At 40.6% G+C, this 20107-nt stretch overlaps 1 protein-coding gene across 2 annotated transcripts in view; it reads left to right on the forward strand.

Annotated features, from left to right (window-relative positions):
- LOC120932144 (sodium-coupled monocarboxylate transporter 1-like) overlaps positions 1–20107 on the forward strand; it is a 99065-nt gene that overhangs the window by 32448 nt on the left and 46510 nt on the right. For both annotated transcript variants that reach the window (XM_040344319.1, XM_040344318.1), the window contains exons 6-8: positions 1622–1762; positions 5761–5890; positions 15029–15117. In XM_040344319.1, the coding sequence (XP_040200253.1) occupies positions 1622–1762; positions 5761–5890; positions 15029–15117 (360 nt within the window). The remainder of the gene's footprint in view (positions 1–1621; positions 1763–5760; positions 5891–15028; positions 15118–20107) is intronic.

Below are 20107 nucleotides of genomic sequence, written 5' to 3' on the forward strand. Positions count from 1 at the left end.
GACCCGTCATTAGCTGAAGCGAGGAGCAGCGAACAGAGAGGCAGCAACAGCTGCTTCCAGGATCTAGCACCGCCTCGTCATTGGAAGGTAAGGCGCGGATCGCCACCTTCCTGTCCGATCCGCCGGGACGGGTGGTTGGCCATCCCTTGACCTGCCTGGGGGGGAGGAGGGGGGTTGTTTGCTACCCCCCCCCCCAAAAAAAATATTCAGCACCAGACGCCACTGGTTGACAGGCAGGTAGAAGCATGTGTGACCCAAGAGACATACGCAGTCTTTTCTGTCATAAATAAATCCTGTCTGTCCGCACTTTGTTAAAAAGAGACCTAATTTCCACTATAAATAATAGGCGTAAACATAAAACTTGAGGTATGAACAATTCAAATATTCAAAATCCAATCTGTGCTAGTAATTTTATACAGCTATAATAATCTCTGGCTTCTTGTGAAATGTTTGTTTTCTTGGCAGCAAGGTTGTTTTATTAAGGGATTATTTATTCAATCTTAATGCTGGTAATGTACCATTGTCATGGGATTGTTTTGGGCTTATCCAAAGTGAAGCACAGTAGAACATTTCAAAAGTGTCTGTATATCCCACTTTTATTACAGATTCCAAAAATAAGGAATTTATCCCTCATTTCAGGAGTAGATAAAACCATACAAATCATTCCTTGTTACCCCTGGGACAAGTATACATTAAGAACAACTAATTTTAAGAGCCATTTATTTTAAATTTCAGGTATCTGTTTACAGCAAGTTGGATGACAGTAATGCAGTTTATGGTAGCAATAGCTTTTATTGAATAGCGCTTGGCAAGCAACAACAGTTGCGGGAAAAGGTCATCCAGCACCCAGGGCAAAGATGCCAAACTGCACCCCCTCCGTAGGGTTAGGGTTACCAGCGATGTCGCTGTCACTACTCCTGTCAGCCTTGTAAGAGAAACTACTGGCACAGGGTGACCCCATCCCTGCAATAAAACATTGCGCCCTGGGCAGTCAATCCTCCTGCCCACCCCTTGTCCCCTTGTCCCTGCCCTGAGCAACAAGAAAGTATAACTGTACATATTGTGGTGTGGTTAGCCAAACGAAAAAACAAAAAGCCCTCTGCTGAATCAGAACTGGATGTACAGTTGGCCAAGGGCTTAAAGGAATTATTTCCATGGCTCCACCAACTATCCTAAAAGAATACAGGAATAGGGAAGGAATAAATCAATGTTTTTGGGGTCATGAAAGTAAGACATGCAAATATTTTCTATTTTTTTATTTTTTATTTATGCATTGTGTTATTTCTTATTATTTTTAAATGTCTTTAAACTCCCCACTGTGCTTTGCATTGGGTCAGTGGGTGGCTTTTTGGATTTTTTTGACCACCTTACTATAACCTAGTTAAGGCTATTTATAAAAATATTGCAATAAACAAAGCACTCTGCACAAAGTATAATATCCAACTAGCAGTTAATCAAAAATCCTTTTTGTACTAATCTAACTTTAAGAAAATAAATTGCTGGTTGCTGTGGTTTATCACAAAACTCTTTTCACTTTGGCTCTTTATTTAATAGGCATGCTTATATCTTTTTCATACCCTTCTCTTGTACAATTACGTTAAATCTTCTCTATTTTCCATAGTTTTGATCCCCATCCACTGCGTAGACACACTTTTTGGACAATTGTGATTGGTGGAACATTTTTGTGGACGGGAATCTATGGTGTCAATCAGTCTCAAGTGCAGCGATACATTGCTTGCAAGACACAATTTCAAGCAAAACTGTGAGTTATGTTTGGTTTAGAAATTGATACCAATTGTGGTTAAAGTAGGATTTCTTTATCATGTGAAAATATTTCTTTTTGTGATTCAGCAATGCGTCGCTTTAACTGACATTTGCGCGGTGATGCGACGTGGCTCCCAAACAAAATTAGTGTCCATTTTTTCTCACAAATAGAGATTTCTTTTGATGGTATTTGATCACCTCTGCGGTTTTTATTTTTTGCGCTATAAACAAAAATAGAGCGACAATTTTGAAAAAAAATGAATATTTTTTACTTTTTGCTATAATAAATATCCCCCAAAAATATATATAAAAAAACGATTTTTTTCCTCAGTTTCCTCAGTTTCCAATACGTATTCTTCTACATATTTTTCGTAAAAAAAAAATCGCAGTAGGCGTTTATTGATTGGTTTGCGCAAAAGTTATAGCGTCTACAAAATAGGGGGTAGTTTTATGGCATTTTTATTAATATTTTTTTTTTACAAGTAATTGTGGTGATCAGCAATTTTTATCGGTACTACGACCTTATGGCGGACACTTTGGACACTTTTGACACATTTTTGGGACCATTGGCATTTTTATAGCGATCAATGCTATAAAAATGCATTGATTACTGTAAAAATATCACTGGCAGGGAAGGAGTTAACACTAGGGGGCGATCAAGGGGTTAATTTTGTTCCCTAAAGTGTGTTCTAACTGAAGGGGGGGTGGGACTGACTAGGGGAAATGACAGATCGCTGTTCATACATTGTATGAACATACGATCAGTCATTTCTCCCCCTGAAAGAATCGGGAGCTGTGTGTTTACACACACAGCTCCCGGTTCTCAATCTGTCGCGGGTACCCCACGGTGATCGCGCCTGCCGGGCACTCGTATCAGTACCAGGGGCGAGCAGGGGGCGGCGCGCACGCGCCCCTAGTGGCCGCAGTGCAACATCATGTTATATTATGTGATTTTGCGCAGCCGAGCCAACCTGCCGCAGTAAAACTACGGTGGGCAATTGGCAAGCATGTCATACTTACCTCCACTGTGAAGTTCGTTTTGCACAGAGTGGCCCCAAACGTCCTCTTCTGGAGTGCCACTGCGGCTCTCGCGGCTCCCCCCCGCATCAGATAACCCCCTCTGGGAAGCTCTTTCCCGAGGGGGTTAGCTTGCGGGTGCACTCCCGAGTGATACAGTCGGCGGGCATAGCCGCCGAGTGTATGACTCGGCTCTGTCCCCCAACTGCGTTATTGGATTTGATTGACAGCAGCACGAGCCAATGGCTGCGCTGCTATCAACCTATCCAATGAAGAGCCAAGAAGAGCCGAGAAGCCCGGGCACCGATCAAGCGTGTTTGTGGCGCGGGACTTTCCAGCGCTCAGGTAAGTAAACGGAGGGCTGGGGGGCTGCTAATCGTCTGATGTTTTTTCACCTTAATGCATAGAATGCATTAAGGTGAAAAAAAAAAACATGTACCTTTACAACCCCTTTAAGCTTTACATAGTTAGTCAGGTTGAAAAAAGACACAAGTCCATCCAGTTCAACCACAAAAAATAAACAAAAAAAATAAAAAAACACAGTACAATCCCATACACCCAACTCCATACCCACAGTTGATCCAGAGGAAGGCAAAAAACCCCAGCAGAGCATGATCCAATTTGCTACAGCAGGGGAAAAAATTCCTTCCTGATCCCCCGAGAGGCAATCGGATTTACCCTGGATCAACTTTACCTACAAATCTTAGTACTCAGTTATTTTATGTACATTTAGGAAAGTATCCAAGCCTTTCTTAAAGCACCTTACTGATCTGGCCAGAAACACGTCTGGAGGGAGTCTGTTCCACATTTTCACAGCTCTTACTGTGAAAAAACCTTTCCGTATTTGGAGGTGAAATCTCTTTTCCTCTAGACGTAAAGAGTGCCCCCTTGTCCTCAGTGTTGACCGTAAAGTGAATAACTCAACACCAAGTTCACTGTATGGACCTCTTATATAATTGTACATGCTGATCATATCCCCCCTAATTCTCCTCTTCTCAAGAGTGAATAGATTTAGTTCTTCTAATCTTTCCTCATAGCTGAGCTCCTCCATGCCTCTTATCAGTTTGGTTGCCCTTCTCTGCACTTTCTCCAGTTCTCCGATATCCTTTTTGAGAACTGGTGCCCAAAACTGAACTGCATATTCCAGATGAGGTCTTACTAATGATTTGTACAGGGGCAAAATTATATCTCTGTCTCTGGAGTCCATACCTCTCTTAATACAAGAAAGGACTTTGCTCGCTTTGGAAACCGCAGCTTGGCATTGCATGCCATTATTGAGCTTATGATCTACCAAAACCCCCAGATCCTTCTCCACTACAGATCCCCCAAGTTGTACTCCCCCTAGTATGTATGATGCATGCATATTCTTAGCCCCCAAGTGCATAACTTTACATTTATCTACATTAAACCTCATCTGCCACTCAGTCGCCCAATCAGACAGAGCATTGAGGTCGGCTTGTAAATTGGCGACATCCTGCAAGGACGTTAAGCTTTGACAATAAAACCTAGAAACTGATTGGTTACTGTGCAAAGCTGCACCTGGTTCTCTGTCACCAGTTCAGTATATCTCCCCCTATGTACAGGAAATGTGCATGTTCTCCCTGTGCTTGCATGGGTTTACTCCGGATACTCTACTTTCCTCCCACACTCCAAAGGCATGCTTGTAGGTTATTTGGCTCCTGTCTACATAGGCTCTAGCACTGCATGCATGTGAGATAGGGACCTTAGATTATAAGCTCCTTGGGAACAGGAACTTACAGTAAGAAAATTAATAGTTTATAAATTGTTGATGCTATATAAATGGCTGTTCATCTCTTTGTACACTTGTTCAAATAGACATTTGTATTTAACAAAGGGAGAAAATGGCTGAGATGCAGCAGCAGCAGTAGCGGCTCCTGCTGCTGTCAATCACAGCCAATGAGGTGGGAGCAGAGGGTGGGGCTGAGACACGGTCGCTGTGTTTTATGGACACGGAGAGCCATCTCGGGAGCAAGCATGCACGAGTGCCCCATAGCAAGTGACTTATAGTGGCACTCGCAAAGGGGATGGGCCAGAGAATGGGATGATTGGGACTGCTCTATGCAAAACCATTTGTTTTTAAAATTTTCCTTTTAAAATCACTTTAACCACTTGCCTACTGGGCACTTAAACCCCCTTCCTGCTCAGGCCAATGTTCAGCTTTCAGCGATGTCACTCTTTGAATGACAATTGCACGTTCATGCAACGCTGTACCCATATGAAAATGTTATACATTTTTTAGAGCTTTAGAGCTTTCTTTTGGTAGTATTTAATCACTAATTGGGTTTTTATTTTTGCTAAACAAGCTAAAAAAAAAACTAACATTTAAAGAAAAAGCAAAACAGTTTTCATAGTTTGTTATAAAATTTGGCAAACAGGGGGTACACAGGCCGCTAAAGCACAGGAGGTCATTCATGGATGCCCCCCAGCTATAGTGTGGGCTGGAAGGGGTTAAAGTAAAAACCATGATGTGAGGCTACCTACAAAACAGGTACAAGACGGTGGGGGAGATTTACCAAAACTGAACAGTGCAAAATCTGGTGCATTTCTGCATATAAACCAATCGGCTTCCAGGTTTTATTGTCAAAACTTAATTGAACAAACTGAAGTTAGAATCTGATTGGTTTCCAAGAACAGCTGCACCAGATTAGGTGTGCAACAGTTTTAGTAAATCTCCCCCAGTGAAAAAGAACTTGGGAGAATTTCTATCTTAATTTTCTTTAGTCTGAAACAGAGTTTTCCTGTTTCTTTTTTCTTTTTTTTTGAGGTCTATAGTATAATCTGGATGTTTCGGTGTCCTTTGTACCTGTCACCTCTTCTTGTGACTCTTTTCAGAACTACATATAGAAATCTTAATGCAAAAAAATCTTTAGATTATTAATTGCATTTTGTTCAGCGGTTGTGCCCTCATTACAGATTGTTTTTTTTTGTTTTTTTTTAAATTACATTTCAATTTTACAGGTCTCTGTACTTAAACCTGCTGGGACTATGGGTAATATTGGCCTGTGCTGTGATCTCAGGCCTCATTCTATATTCAGTGTATAAAGACTGTGATCCATGGATGTCAAAGCGAGTGTCTGCTCCTGATCAGGTACATATTTAATAACAAAAAACACCTTTTTTTTTACCTGCGATCCTTAGAGTACAAGATTGGAATAAAATGTGTTATGTTAGTTTATTTAATAAATATTTTAAAATATCAAGACCAATAAAAAATAGAAAAATAATCATTTAAAGTGAAACTAAACCCTCCAATACTTTACAGCCAAGGAAGCTGCTATCTTAAGCCTCATACTCACAATCAGACTTCCATCTGACTTTTCCGAGGCGTTGTCCGTGCATACGCAAGGCAGGATTTTCAGCCAACTTTCACCAAATCACCTGGTTTTTCAGCTCTTTACCGTCACCCTTTGGGCAACTTCTGCTATTGTTGTCTGATCTTTAGCATTGGTTCTGAGCATGCGTGCTTGTACTTTGGACTTTAGTCCGATGGACTTGTGTACACACGATCGGATTAGGCTCGGACATTTGTTCTCGAAAAGTTTGAGAGCATTCACAGCGAACATTTGTCCAATGAAAAAGCGAAAACAATTGTCCGATGGAGCATACACACGGTCGGATTGTCCGATCAAACAGGTCCGCCGACATTTGTTGTCAAAAAGTCTGATCGTGTGTATGGGCCTTTAGCCTTTGTTTGATCTGTAGGTACCATGGTGCTACACATGTGATTATTTATGACACCAGCCATTTGATGGCTTGACCGTTTGGTTGAGGGCAAAAGCAATTGTGACAGTTTTAACAGCATTAACAGCATGCCTTGAATTTACCTGTTTTGGGAAACACAGATACATATACAAATGACACCGTAGCACTAAGGTATTAATGAGAACAAGAAGAGTTGTAGTGTGATTATTGTGATGCCAGTTCTTGTCGTAAACAGGTAAGCTTCTCCAATGCTGCCCTCTTCAGATTGGGGAATCTTGAAAATGAACCTAACAAAAACAAAAGGGCACAATGGCCTAGTGCATTATCAAATATAAGTGTATTAAAAAATCAAACCAATGAGGACCCGGGCTGCTCTTTGCAAAACCATTGCACAGAGCAGGTACATATGACATGCTTGGTATAGAAAAATATATATTTTTACAATTATTGTAAATCATTTTTTAGTACATTATCACACTTGTATGCTATTTCCTCATTCTGTCTATAAAGTCCCAATTGGGTTTGCATTGTTTTGCATCTAAGTATTTTTTGGGATGTTGGCAGAATTTATCTTGAGACCAGTATCTTTTTATTTTATTGTATAGACATAAATAAACACAGTCACATGTTAAAAACATCCTATTCCTTTAGCTATGCTCTATCCACTTATTCCTCCTACCCCTAAAAACCCTCCCATCGAAAAGAAAAGGAAGAACACCTTGATCAATTCCTCCAGGTTACCGACTCCCTGAATTCCCGCCATTTCCCCCATATATTCTGCAATCTCTCCAGTGAGTCTTCTTCTATATGAATAGTTTCTTCTATAGCTCTTATTATTTCAACCCCTGTAACCCAGTCCTTCATACTCTGTACTTCCTGGGACCTCCAGAGAGTCGGGATCAGGCTTTTGGATGCAGTTAAAAGAAATGGAAGTAAGGTATTCTTATATTGAGGGGCCGTTTTCCTTGTATCGTGATATAAACAATCCCAAGGGTTCTTCTGAATCTGTTCTCCTGTGATTTGGTAGGCTGCTGCCAAGATTCCCTCCCAATAGGGTTGGATCTTTATGCATTCCCACCAGAGGTGCGCAGAGGTCCCCGGGCATCGCATTCCCTCCAACAAGTTGGGGGTCCCTCTGCCCTGATCCTGTGTGCCCTCTGGGGGGGTCACATACCATCTCGCCAGGAGTTCATAACACATTTCAACTGTCTTTATATCTCCTGAGGAATAGCACGCCATTTTCAGAATTTTCCTTCTATGTTTCTCATCTCTAAGCGGGCCTATCTCGGCTTCCCATTTCCTATAGATTTTGGATATACTTTGATTTAAACTAAGGGGAGAGCGAAAAAAATTCTCTATTGTCCTCATGTGTCCTTTTCCCCATAACGGTTGTGGCAGTGATTGTGAAAAATGCCGTAATTGTGTATACCTCCAATTATCTAGTGGCATATTTTCCCATTTTTGTGTGATTTCCTCGTACGTGCAAATCCTATTTCCTTTCATTACATCTTGTAATAGTATTTCTTATTTTTTTTTGCCCATCTTGTGAAATATATATGTTCCTCTTTCCCTGGCTTGATATAATTTGTGGCCAGTATCGATAATAGTGGTAAATTATGATCCCAATGGTGCATTCTTCCTAGACCATCCCAAATTTTGAAGGTGTTTCTACTTAGTGGATTTGTAGTGTTAGCTAATTCTCGGTGCTGTCGTGGTATCCAAACCATCTTCCCTAATTCTACCTTACTTTGTGAAATCTCCATGTTTACCCAGCTTCTCCCCTCTTTATTATGAATCCACTCTACCATCCAAGAAATACAAATCGCCTGATAGTATTTCTCGAAATCTGGGGCTGCCAATCCTCCCAAACTTTAAGCTTTCGCCAGTATTGCATACGCGATTCTGGGCCGTTTATGTGCCCAGATATATTTTAATATCATTGATCTTAGTTTCTTAAAATAGTCCTGAGGTACTGTTATTGGAATCATTTGGAAAATATCGGTCAACCTTGGTAGAATATTAATTTTTAAAGCATTAATTCTTCCTATACATGAGAGGGGCTTATGTCTCAGGTTCTCCAATGGTTCTTTAATCTTATTGAGCATTGGTATGTAATTGGCCTTAAACATAGTTCCTACGGATGCAGTCAGTTTTATTCCCAGATACCCCAATCCCTCTTTACATCATATAAAGGGAAATTTAGGTTAGATCGCCCGCTGTTCCTCCCTTGAGATAGTAATATTCAAAATATCAGATTTATACATTTTTATTTTATAGTTAGTCAGTTTTCCGTATCTAGTTAACTCATCTAATATAACTGGGACTGTTATTCTAGGGTTAGACACATAGAAAAGCAGGTCGTCCGCATATGCAGCTACCTTAAACTCCCTTTCCCCTACTTTTACCCCTCCGATATCTGTGTTTTTATGGATAGCCGCTAACAGGGGTTCCAATGCTATTCTAACATTATAGGGAACAGGGGGCACCCCTGCCTTGTCCCGTTAAATAAGTCCAAAGTGGGGGATAAGTTCCCTTTTTTCTGATTTTTGCCATTGGGTGATGGTAAAAGGCCGATGAGACCATTATCTAATCGACTTTCCCTGTCAATTACTGTAAAGATGAATTTCACCACAACCCTGACATCACTCAGACTCGCCAGTTAACAAAATAATCCTCTTCTTCATAGCAAGGGTTAAAGCAGAACTAAACTTATTCTCACACCAGCACTGCAGTGTCCTGGAGCTTTCCCCTGGCTGTTGACATCCTTAAGCATTGTTGTACGACTGTGACTGATTTTTCTCACAATCGCATTTGTAAAGAATTTTGTCTAGCATATTAACCTCCCTGGCGGTATGATTATGTCTGGAATTTTGTACCAAAAGCGGTACAATTATTTTGCATGGAAATTTGGCGTTTTATACTGTAGGCCTGCAATTCTTAAGAATAACTCACTTAAATCTGTCCAAACAAGAGTCTAGTAGACATCCCGGGTATGATAAAGTTTGAAACACAAAATCATAAATTATAATATATTAACCTCCCTGGCGGTATGATTCTTTCAGAAAAAACATGCTGAAAGCGGTACCATTATTTGCAAGGAAATTTGGCGTTTTATATTGTAGGTCTGTAATTTTTAGAAATAACTCACTTAAATCTGACCAAACAAGATTCTAATAGGCATCCCGGGTATGACATTTTTTTAAAAACAAAATTATAAATTATAATATAATAAATAATTATAAATAATTATAACAAATAATAATATAATTATAATAAAAATTATTCAATAATGTAATCAAATTAAAATCACTGAAATTTGCTCAGTTGCAGAATTGTTGCTGTCATTATTTTTTTTTTTTATGACGAATTTCCCCACAAATCGCTATCGCACAATTCTGCAAGTGATTATAATTTATTATCGCTGTTTTTTAGCTGATCTAAAACTATTTTTGACATAAAGGGACACTTTTGGTTGCTATGGACAATCTACAGTTTGCAGGGAGAAAGAAACGTTTTTATTATATAAAATGACATGCATGACACAGGACAGACCACTAGGGACAGGGGGGGTGTGTTTTTTTTACATACAGTACTGTAATCTATAAGATTACAGTATACTGTATGTAAGGTGTTTGTTTACGTTTTTGAATTTGGCGCCGTTCTCCGTCCCCGTGCATCGTAACGTCGCAGGGAACGGAGATCGGCGTCACACGGAGGCACTATGTGAATCGAGCGAGGTCCCGCTCGCTCACACAGCGCGGTGGCATCGCTGGATCCAGGGACAAGGTAAGTAAAAAGTGCCTGTGGATCTAGCGAGGCAAGCCCGAGACTGACTCGGGGTTACCGATCGTAGCAGGAAAATCTAACCCCGAGTCAGTCTCGGGAACACCGCCAGGCAGGTTAAATAACTATAAATAATTATAACAAATAATAATGTAATTATAATAAAAAATATTCAATAATGTAATCAAATCAAAATCACAGAAATTTGCTCAGTTGCAGAATTGTCGATGTCATTACTTTTATTTTTTATGACGAATTTCCCCACAAATCGCTATCGCTCAATTCTGCAAGTGATTATAATTTATTATCGCTGTTTTCTAGCTGCTCTAAAATCACTTTTGACATAAAGGGACACTTTTGGTTGCTATGGACAATCTACAGTTTGCAGGCAAAAAGAACAGTTTTTATTATATAAAAGTACATGTAGGACACTGGGCAGACCACTAGGGACAAAGGGGGGGGTGTATTTTTTACGTACAGTACTGTAATCTATAAGATTACAGTATACTGTATGTAATGTGTTTATTTACTTTTTTGAATTTGGCGCCGTTCACCGCCCCCGTGCGTCGTAACGTCGCAGGGAACAGAGATCGGCGGCACACAGACACTGTGTGAATCGAGCGAGGACGCCGCTCGCTCACACAGCGGGGATGCATCGCAGGATCCAGGGACAAGGTAAGTAACTTGCGCCTGTGGATGCTGCGAGGCGAGCCCGAGTCTGGCTAGGGGATACTGCTTTTGGTATTGAAATCTTACCCCGAGCCAGACTCTGGAATACCGCCAAGGAGGTTAAGTATCCGCAAATTCTCATTCAACAAACACAAACGTAGTGACGTACTATGAGAGTATAAAGAGAAAGTTCATTTCTGAAGCGCCACCCTTTGGGCCCCTTCTGCTAATTTCATGTTAGTAGAAGTTTGGTGAGCGTTGATTCACACTTTTTTGTTAAGTTATTTTTATTTGGATGGCAGATAGCATCTCTAATTTAATTTCTGTTTTTTTTTTTCTTCAAATGACAGTTTGGGAATAGGCAGTTACATTAAAAACAACACAATGGAAAATTAACAAGGAACACCAACATAGCTGTATCTTTGATCTTAAAAACTCAGGGACAATGGTGTTGTGGTAACTTCCCCCCAAAAAAACAGCAACCATAATATTAATATTATTTATATCACTACACAACAAAGGGCTTTTAAAATACGTTTGGCATAACTACATCAGTTTTACCAGCAAAGTAGCTTCATTATTATCCCATTAAAGAAGATGAGAATGTGCGCTGCATTTCGACATTTCAATTGCCGCGTCACAAATGTTAATTTTAGATTACAAACAGTAGTTTACAAAGACCATTCCCAGTCATTCCTTGATTCTGATCATGCATGTTTGTACTTTTGACTTTTGTGTGACGATTTCTGTACTGACCATCTAAAAATCAGATGTTGAGTTCACATCCAACAAAAATAATTTTATAGCCTGCACATCCAGCTTTTGTCTGATGAAAAAGTAAAATCAGCTGTCGCAAGCACCGTACTAACGATCCGAAAATCCGCAGATAGCTCGTCTTACGAATTTTCCCCAGCTGATTTTCGTATAGTGTGTACAAGGCTTAAGGCTGGTCTGTTCCTGCAAACCCATCTTTGGATATTTTTTATTTGTCTAGCCAAGATGGTGTCACTCTTGCATGGGAGTTTATTCATCTCACTATTGCCAAAATTGTACATTGAGTTGCACAGCTTAGTATACAGGGCAGACAGGAAGGTAAGAAACTTTAATGCAGAAAAAAATAGGAAAGACATACTGGGGAATTTCAATATAAGGCTAATGGCCACTTTTCTGGTGGTAGTTCCCTTATGATACAGGTGATGTCATGACTCAAATATGGGCAATGGCAATATTTGGGAAATTTATTTTCAGTGGGTGGGTGGAGCCTGATGTGGAACTGAGAAACTAGTTTGCATCCAAAAGTGTTATTTGTCCCCAAAGGCAGGCAACTGCTCCATGTGCAATTACATCTGAGGACTGGTAGTCAGCTGCGACTGCTGTCAGCCTGTCATTGCTTTGTACAGGCAGCAACAATCCACATCCACCTGTGAATCCAGCTACAAAAATACACTGGGTTTATGCAGCTGTGATAAGAATCTTATGACAATTAGCCCTTAAAGTAGGTTTAACCTCATTTAGCCAAGTTTCTAATTTGATCCTGGAGGCACAGAATTACATTTTTCTCTAAACACACAGGAGAGCACACAGGGCACAATTCACTAAGAGATATGTTACCGCATCCGAGTAGGCGGTAACATAACGCGCAACGTTAAAAAAAAAAACCTGTGCAATTCATGAAGAAACTCCTTAAAATCTTGCATGTGTTATCTTTCCGCAAACAACACATCATGCGGTAAGTTTTTGCAAGCATGAACGTCACATCCTGTGGGCTCAAAGTAACCGATCAGTTGGATATAGAGCTCCATTTTAAGTTGCTTAGATAACCTGAACTTTTGCAGGGTAACAGCTTCAGAGAATTGATCCAACATTGTGCCCTTGAGGGTTCCTCTTGACATCTTCTTCTCCTCCTCTTCTGTATTGCCTTACATTCCAGAAGACTGGATCCAAAGGGCTTAATTTTACTTAGATATCTCCTCTGACAGCCTCCAGAAAAAATTGCTCACACTCCACACTCATCTGACATGCCACACACCTCCAGATTACACTTTCCCGCCTATGTTTAAACCAATCATTGGGGGGTCTGACATTGCCATAGTTACTGCATAGTTATCGCATAATTATTGCAAGCTTGGACTAATACCTACCGTATTTTCCGGCGTATAAGACGACTGGGACGAGCCCCTAATTTTCCAGGAAAAATGTTGGTTTTGGGATATACTCACTGTATAAGACTACCCCCTTCTTACTAGTCTTTCTGGAAGCTGAGGGGTAGCCAGAACCGCTGACAGAAACAGGCTTTTTTCAAATCTCTCTCTGTGCCATCACTTGCCCCCTCTCTGTGCCATCACTTGCTCCCTCACTGTGCCATCACTTGTCCCCTCTCTGCCATCACTTGCCCCCTCTCTGCCATCACTTGCCCCCTCTCTGTGCCATCACTTGCCCCCTCTCTGTTCCATCACTTGCCCCCACCGTGCCTGAGCTTGCCCCCACTGTGCCTGAACTTTCCCCCCAGTGCCATCACTCACTTTTTTTTCAGGCATTCTTGCTGATGAATGATATTCATATATCCAAAGAATTCAGGAACTACTCTGTGTATGTTCATAGTTCAGGAATTTCCATCAGATAGTTACACATTGATAGTCGGAGGGAAAATATGATAAGGTTTGTACTCATACTACTTTAAGCCAGATTTGTATGCAGTCATAGATGTAAGGAAGGAACTTGCACTTATTTCATTCCTTAATGAATCCAATCATCTGTGTGATGCTGAACTTCAATAATATGGCCTACCTCTTCATCTCATATATTTATGTATTAATTACCTTTTCCATCTGTGTTCCTGATAAGGGAAGGAGGCTCTGCGGTGACAGTCTCCGTGCGGCGTGCGTCAATGATTTAAAAGACGCGCCTTCTCCTCAGACTGTCCTGTGTTAGGCGGAAGACAAATCTTCCAAGCAGCGCCTCTGTTCTTTGTTCCGCCTATCACGGACGTCTTCTCATCTCATCCGAGGATGAGAAGGCATCTGTGATAGGAGGAACAAAGAACAGAGGCGCTGCTGGGAAGATTTGTATTCCACCTATCACAGAACACGCTGAGAAGAAGGAGCGTCTTTTAAATCATTGACGCTGGCAGCACGGAGACCGTCCCCGCACCGCCCTGTCAGGAAAAAAGTGAGTGATGGCAGAGACCGTACCCCGCGTATAAGACGACCCCCGACTTTGGATGCATTTTTTTGCATCCAGAAAGTCGTCTTATACGCCGGAAAATACGGTAATTACCCATGCATTTTATTAATTTCCCTAATGGATTGACTTTAATGCCTTTTTATGCAGTATTTAACAATCGTTTTTGGTGTTTCCGCTAAATACCGCATGCCAGCGATAGTGAATTGACGTTTTCATTACCGCATGCATTAAGTGGTCGCGTAATCGACATAACACATACTATAACCTTTAGTGAATTGAGCCCACAGTGTGAATGGTATCATTAAAAATAAAAATCATTACAAGCATTTACATGTGTTTAGAAATATTATTAAATGCCGTTTTGACACTTACAGTGTGATTCAGTCTAAAGTGACATTTTTTTTTTTTTTATGGCCTATGCCCAAGACTCTGCAAATATTACTAAAGTACAATTTGAATAGAGCACATAACAAAGAATTCCATTTATAGTCTCACAAAAAAAGCCATTGTTAAAGTAAACATATTTTGTAAAGTTCCACAATAAGTACACGTGATCACCATTCGTTTATTTTCCTCACCTGCGTGTTTAAATAGAATGGGTGTTTATCAGTGAAATTTGGCATCCATACAGCATTATCCATCCAAAACAAGCTTCTCTTTTCTGGAAATGGAATGTTTGTGTGACTCACAAAGTTAATATTCCCAGTACTATTTCCTTGTAATAGGCGTGCATCAAGGAAACCTGTCATAACTTTTTGCTACTGATATTGCTACGATATCATATAATATGAAATGTACAAATAAAATTGGCATAGAAGTTTATGATATGTCATCCTCTTTATATTATTTTATTCAATAAGAAAACATTAACATATCTTTGTCATTTCAGCTAATGCCTTACCTAGTGCTAGATATCCTACGAAACTACCCAGGAGTGCCTGGCCTGTTTGTAGCGTGTGCTTACAGTGGCACTTTAAGGTGAGCAATGTTCTTAAAAACAAAATTTTAGGGGAAAAAAGAGCAATGCAGTGTTTTGTTTTTTTGCTATATTTATTTACAGTATATGCCAGTCTACTTTTAAATAATGTAGCACCACCCCCATGTGGGCCACTGGAAGATGACCAACCCCATAGGTTACCCTGACCTTGCAAGCCTTTCGACACCTCTGACACCCTGGGTTCAGACATTTTTTAAAGTGATTATGCAATTAAACAGACACCGGACTGCAGCAAAGTAAACATGTATTTTACTTAAAGTGTTACTAAACCCACAACAGTAAAACCAGTCTGTATATGTAGTAAATCATGCTTGCTATACTCACTGTGGAACCTAAGGGATTAATCCTCTGCATTGAGTATTGCTAGAGAGTTTTTTTTTCTTGGGAGAGTGCATGTGATCAGCAAAGGACCAATCAGCGCTCTCCAGACAGATGGTCAGGGGTCCTGCAGCCTCATAGGACAATCAGGGGAGAACGAAAACTCCTCATGCAAGCTTTGACCAGACATTGATAGAAGTCATAAGACTGCTATATACTGCTGATGAGAAAAGGTATTTAGCAGTTATTATTTACTAAAATAATTGCATTTTTATGTTCTGTATACTGTGGGAGACCAGGTATAGTGAATGCAGGGTCCTGGGTTTAGTAACACTTTAAGATTCTTGAAGCAGATAAGATCAAGAATGACTTAGGTGGATATCTTTCAGTGTTAAACTCTAAAGCCCTGTACACACGATCGGTTTGTCCAATGAAAACAGACCGATGGACTGTTTTCTTTTTTACTTCAATACTTTTTTTTATTGTTTCCATACAAATACAAGTACAAATTTACAGATCCATTCCTTTTATATACTTAGTGCATTTTATGTGCATACAAAAAAAATTATTGCAAAAATTAAAAATGACCATACATCCCATTCCCACCCCTCCCCTTGCCTCCCTCCCTCCCTCCTATCTTGCTTTTAAAGTGCATACACGTTTTTAATTCCATTCTTTTCCTTAGATTTTTCTTTGCCCATTTTCCCTGATTTAAAGTGAGCGGCCTATTTTACGTAACCAGTGCTCCCATATTGCCTTACATTTTTTGAGGTTACCCCTTCTAATCCATGTTCCCCTTTCCTTCCCAATTGTGCTATTCATTACATTGACCCATTCCTCTACTGTGGGTGGATTTTGTGCTTGCCATTTTAGTGCTATTAATTTCCTCGCCTGAAACAGGCATCTTATAACTGCTTCTAATGTATCCCCCTGCCCCATTCTCTCCTCAATGCATCCTAAAAGGCAGACCCTGGCTTCAAGTTCCAATGTAACACTGAAGGTTGCATTTATAATATCCAAAATGTTTACCCAATATCTATGCAATTTTGGACATTTCCACATCATGTGGATGAGGTCTCCTGTATTTTGACATCTGGGACATTTATCATCCAGCTTCCATCCAAATCCATATAGTTTCTTTGGGGTATAATAGACCCTGTGTATGAGGAATAAATGGGAGACCCGTTGTGACGGGGCTAATGAGACCCTTGTCCCTAGTTCCAATATCCTGTCCCATTGGTCATTCGTTAAAGGTCCAATATCCTCCTCCCATCTCTGTTTGTTCCTGCTCAACTTCTCTTTTCCTATTAACTGATCACTGATCTGTTCATATAATTCTGAGATAAGACCTTTCAGAACCCCCGTCTTGATTAGTCTTTGGAGATGCGTGAGCTTTTGCCATCTTATCGGCTGTAATTTAAATTGGGCTTGTAGTGCGTGTCTCACCTGTAAATAAGTAAAAAACATGGAGTTTGGGATGCTATATTTACTACTTAGCTCTTAGAAAGGTTTTAATGTGCAACCTGTGTACAATTGTACCACTCTGGTTATCCCCCTTTTATCCCATTCTTTTAGTTTCCCCATGGCAAGAATTTCTTTTAAATTATTATTGTCCCATAGTGGGGAATATTCTGTTAATCCTTTATAGCCCAAAGCTAATTTTGCTGCTTGCCATATTCTTACCACCATCTTTACTGTAGGATTTTTCACCGAGAAGGAGTTAGCCTCCAAGGTCTCTATTACAGATCTATGAGGAGATCCTCTTAATATCATTTTCCCGCTTGCGTTTCCACCCCCCTCTATACTACACCCCCCCAAGTGCTGCAACTGTGCCGCCAAAAAATAACTATAAGGGTGTGGGACCGCTAATCCTCCTCTATTTGTTGGTAATTGCAACGTTCGGAGACTGATCCTTGCTTTACCCTTTTTCCAGATTAGGGTCCTAAAGAGGATCTTTTTAAACCATCTGTTATCAATCCATACTGGGGAGTTGTGGAGTATATAGAGCAATTGTGGCATCCATATCATTTTGATTAAATTGCTGCGGCCGGCCACCGATAGTGGCAAATGTCCCCATATCTCCGCTTTGCGTTTAAATTTACCCAGAAGTGGACTGTTTTCATCGGACAAACCGATCGTGTGTGGGCCCCATCGGTTTGTTTTCCGTCGGTGAAAAAAAATAGAACATGTTTTACATTTTTCCTATAGATAAAAAACCGATAGAAAAAAAACGATCGGCTGTGTGGAAGTCAATCGGTCAAAAATCCACGCATGCTCAGAATCAAGTCGACGCATGCTCCGAAGCATTGAACTTCATTTTTCTCACCACATCGTAGTGTTTTACGTCACGCGTTTTGGCACGGTCAGATTTTTGACTGATGGTGTGTAGGCAAAACTGATGAAAGTCAGCTTCATCGGATATCCGACGAAAAAATCCATCAGATTAGATTCCATTAGATATCCGATCGTGTGTACGAGGCTTTACTCTTGGTAAATATGCAAAGGGTATGCAATGCAAAGAAGATCACAATAAGTCTAACAATAGTAACCAGTAGTTTCTGAAAAAAAAACTATGACCCCAGGTATTAAAGGGAAGAGAATGACCTTTTATGTCAGATTGCTCCCTTCAAATCCTGATGCCACGGGACCAACAAACTTTGTGGCTCAATTATAAAACAAGAAGTTACAAAAAATGCAATACCTAAGTGGAGTTCCCCTTAAAGCGTGCAGATGTTGCGCACAGGGTGCTTTAAGTGGGGGGAGAAGAGGAGCGTGCAGGAGACCCTGTGATGTAGATGTTCAGTGCCTTGAACTAGCTCAACAAGAGCCCATAAGGACTGCTGTGCAATGGCGACCAGCAACAGAAAATAGCATGTGCCAAGAGTTTCCTTTCTGAGACTTTCATGTAAAGAGATGGGATAAAGGTGTCTGCATGCAGTGTCTTTGTGGGGTGTACACGGGGTGGGCTTCTGCCCACTCACCAATCCTGATGATACCAAGGCAATAGGATGTCTCAGGACAGGCTCTTTAAGAATCTCTAACCAGTGAAGGGTGCGTGGCCATGCACCTGGCGACGCTGGGATTCTGCTGTAACTGTACCGGCGATGATTAGAGTGACCCCCGACAGTCACTTGGCCGACAGGGAGCTGGCAATTTTGGATCTGCTTGCTCACTTGCAGGAGGCTCTGTACACTGCCTAGGCCGTGGCGCCTGCTCACCTTCCCCAGAGTGTCCAGGTCCCTGCTCTCAGATGAAGACCGTAGTCCCAAGAGAAAGACTCCTCCCCGGACCATGCTATTTATGTCCTCACCCAGCATTCTTCCCTCTCTCCCAGCCAGCTGGGGAAGGGCAATAATGTTGTTGGCCAAGCTTCTGATGTCATCACCTATTACGGAATCCAAAAGTGACCTGCGTATTTTCCTGGGGAGTTTGATTTGTACAGCTGTCATTTGTTTTATTTGAGTAGTATTGGTTTTTCATAAATATTTAATACCATTGATTTTATATAATGTGGATCATTCTCATTTATCCATGTACGTTCCCCTGAGAGGCTGCCAATATATATTGTTTTGTGAAATGGACATACAAGTGTTATCATTATATCAGGACGAATTGCAGGATAGGAAGAGTTACAGAAAAGAAACATTCGAATAATTAGAAATTACCACATATCTTTTGGTGATTTTACAGGTATTATGCCGCATACAGACGATCGTTTTTTGTGATGAAAAAAAAATGACGTTTGAAGTGATGAAAAAAAAACGACATTTTTGAAACTTCATTTTCAAAAACGATGTAGCATACACACCATCATTTTGAAAAATGATGAACAAAGTGACGGCACTCTAAAGGGGAAGTTCTATTCGCCTTGAGGCTGCTTTTAGCTGGTTACTTGTTAGTAAAAGATGATTCGTGCTTTTTTGTCTGTTACAGCGTGATGAATGTGCTTACTCCATTATGAATGGTAGTTTTACCTCCCGTCTCAAAACTTGCTTCTGGGCATGTGCGGCTTTAAAAACGTCGTTTTGCCCACACACTATCATTTTCATTGACACAAAAAATGACATTTTGAAAAACGACACAAAAAATTCGAGCATGTTCGAATTTTTTTTTGGTCGTTTTTCTGAAGACATAAAACGACATTTTCCCCACACACTATCATTTTAAATGACGTTTTCAAAAACGTAATTTTTTTTCCTCACAAAAAACGACCGTCTGTATGCGCCATAAGAATCGTAGGCAAAATATTAGGATAGAAAAAGTTAGGGATAAAAGTAAGGAGAATTACGGGAAACACATTACACAGAGATCTTAAGCCTCGTACACACGACCCGAGAAACTCAACGGGCGAAACACATCGTTTTGCTCGTCGAGTTCCTTGTTAGGCTGTCGAGGATCTCGGCGAGCCAAATTTCTCCATTGCCGTCGAGGAAAAAGAAGACATGCTCTCTTTTTGGCTCGACGAGATCCTCGACAGTTTCCTCGTCGAAAAGTGTACACACGACCGGTTTCCTCGGCAAAAAAACCCCAGCAAGTTTCTTGCTGGTTTTTGCCGAGAAACTCGGTCGTGTGTACGAGGCCTTACGTCACCATGTTCCTTCAGATCATCATGCTTAGAGAAATAGAAGGTGGCTTTCTCTACTGCTTTATCCC

The sequence above is a fragment of the Rana temporaria genome, chromosome 3, assembly GCF_905171775.1.
Source record: "Rana temporaria chromosome 3, aRanTem1.1, whole genome shotgun sequence".
Taxonomy (NCBI): domain Eukaryota; kingdom Metazoa; phylum Chordata; class Amphibia; order Anura; family Ranidae; genus Rana; species Rana temporaria.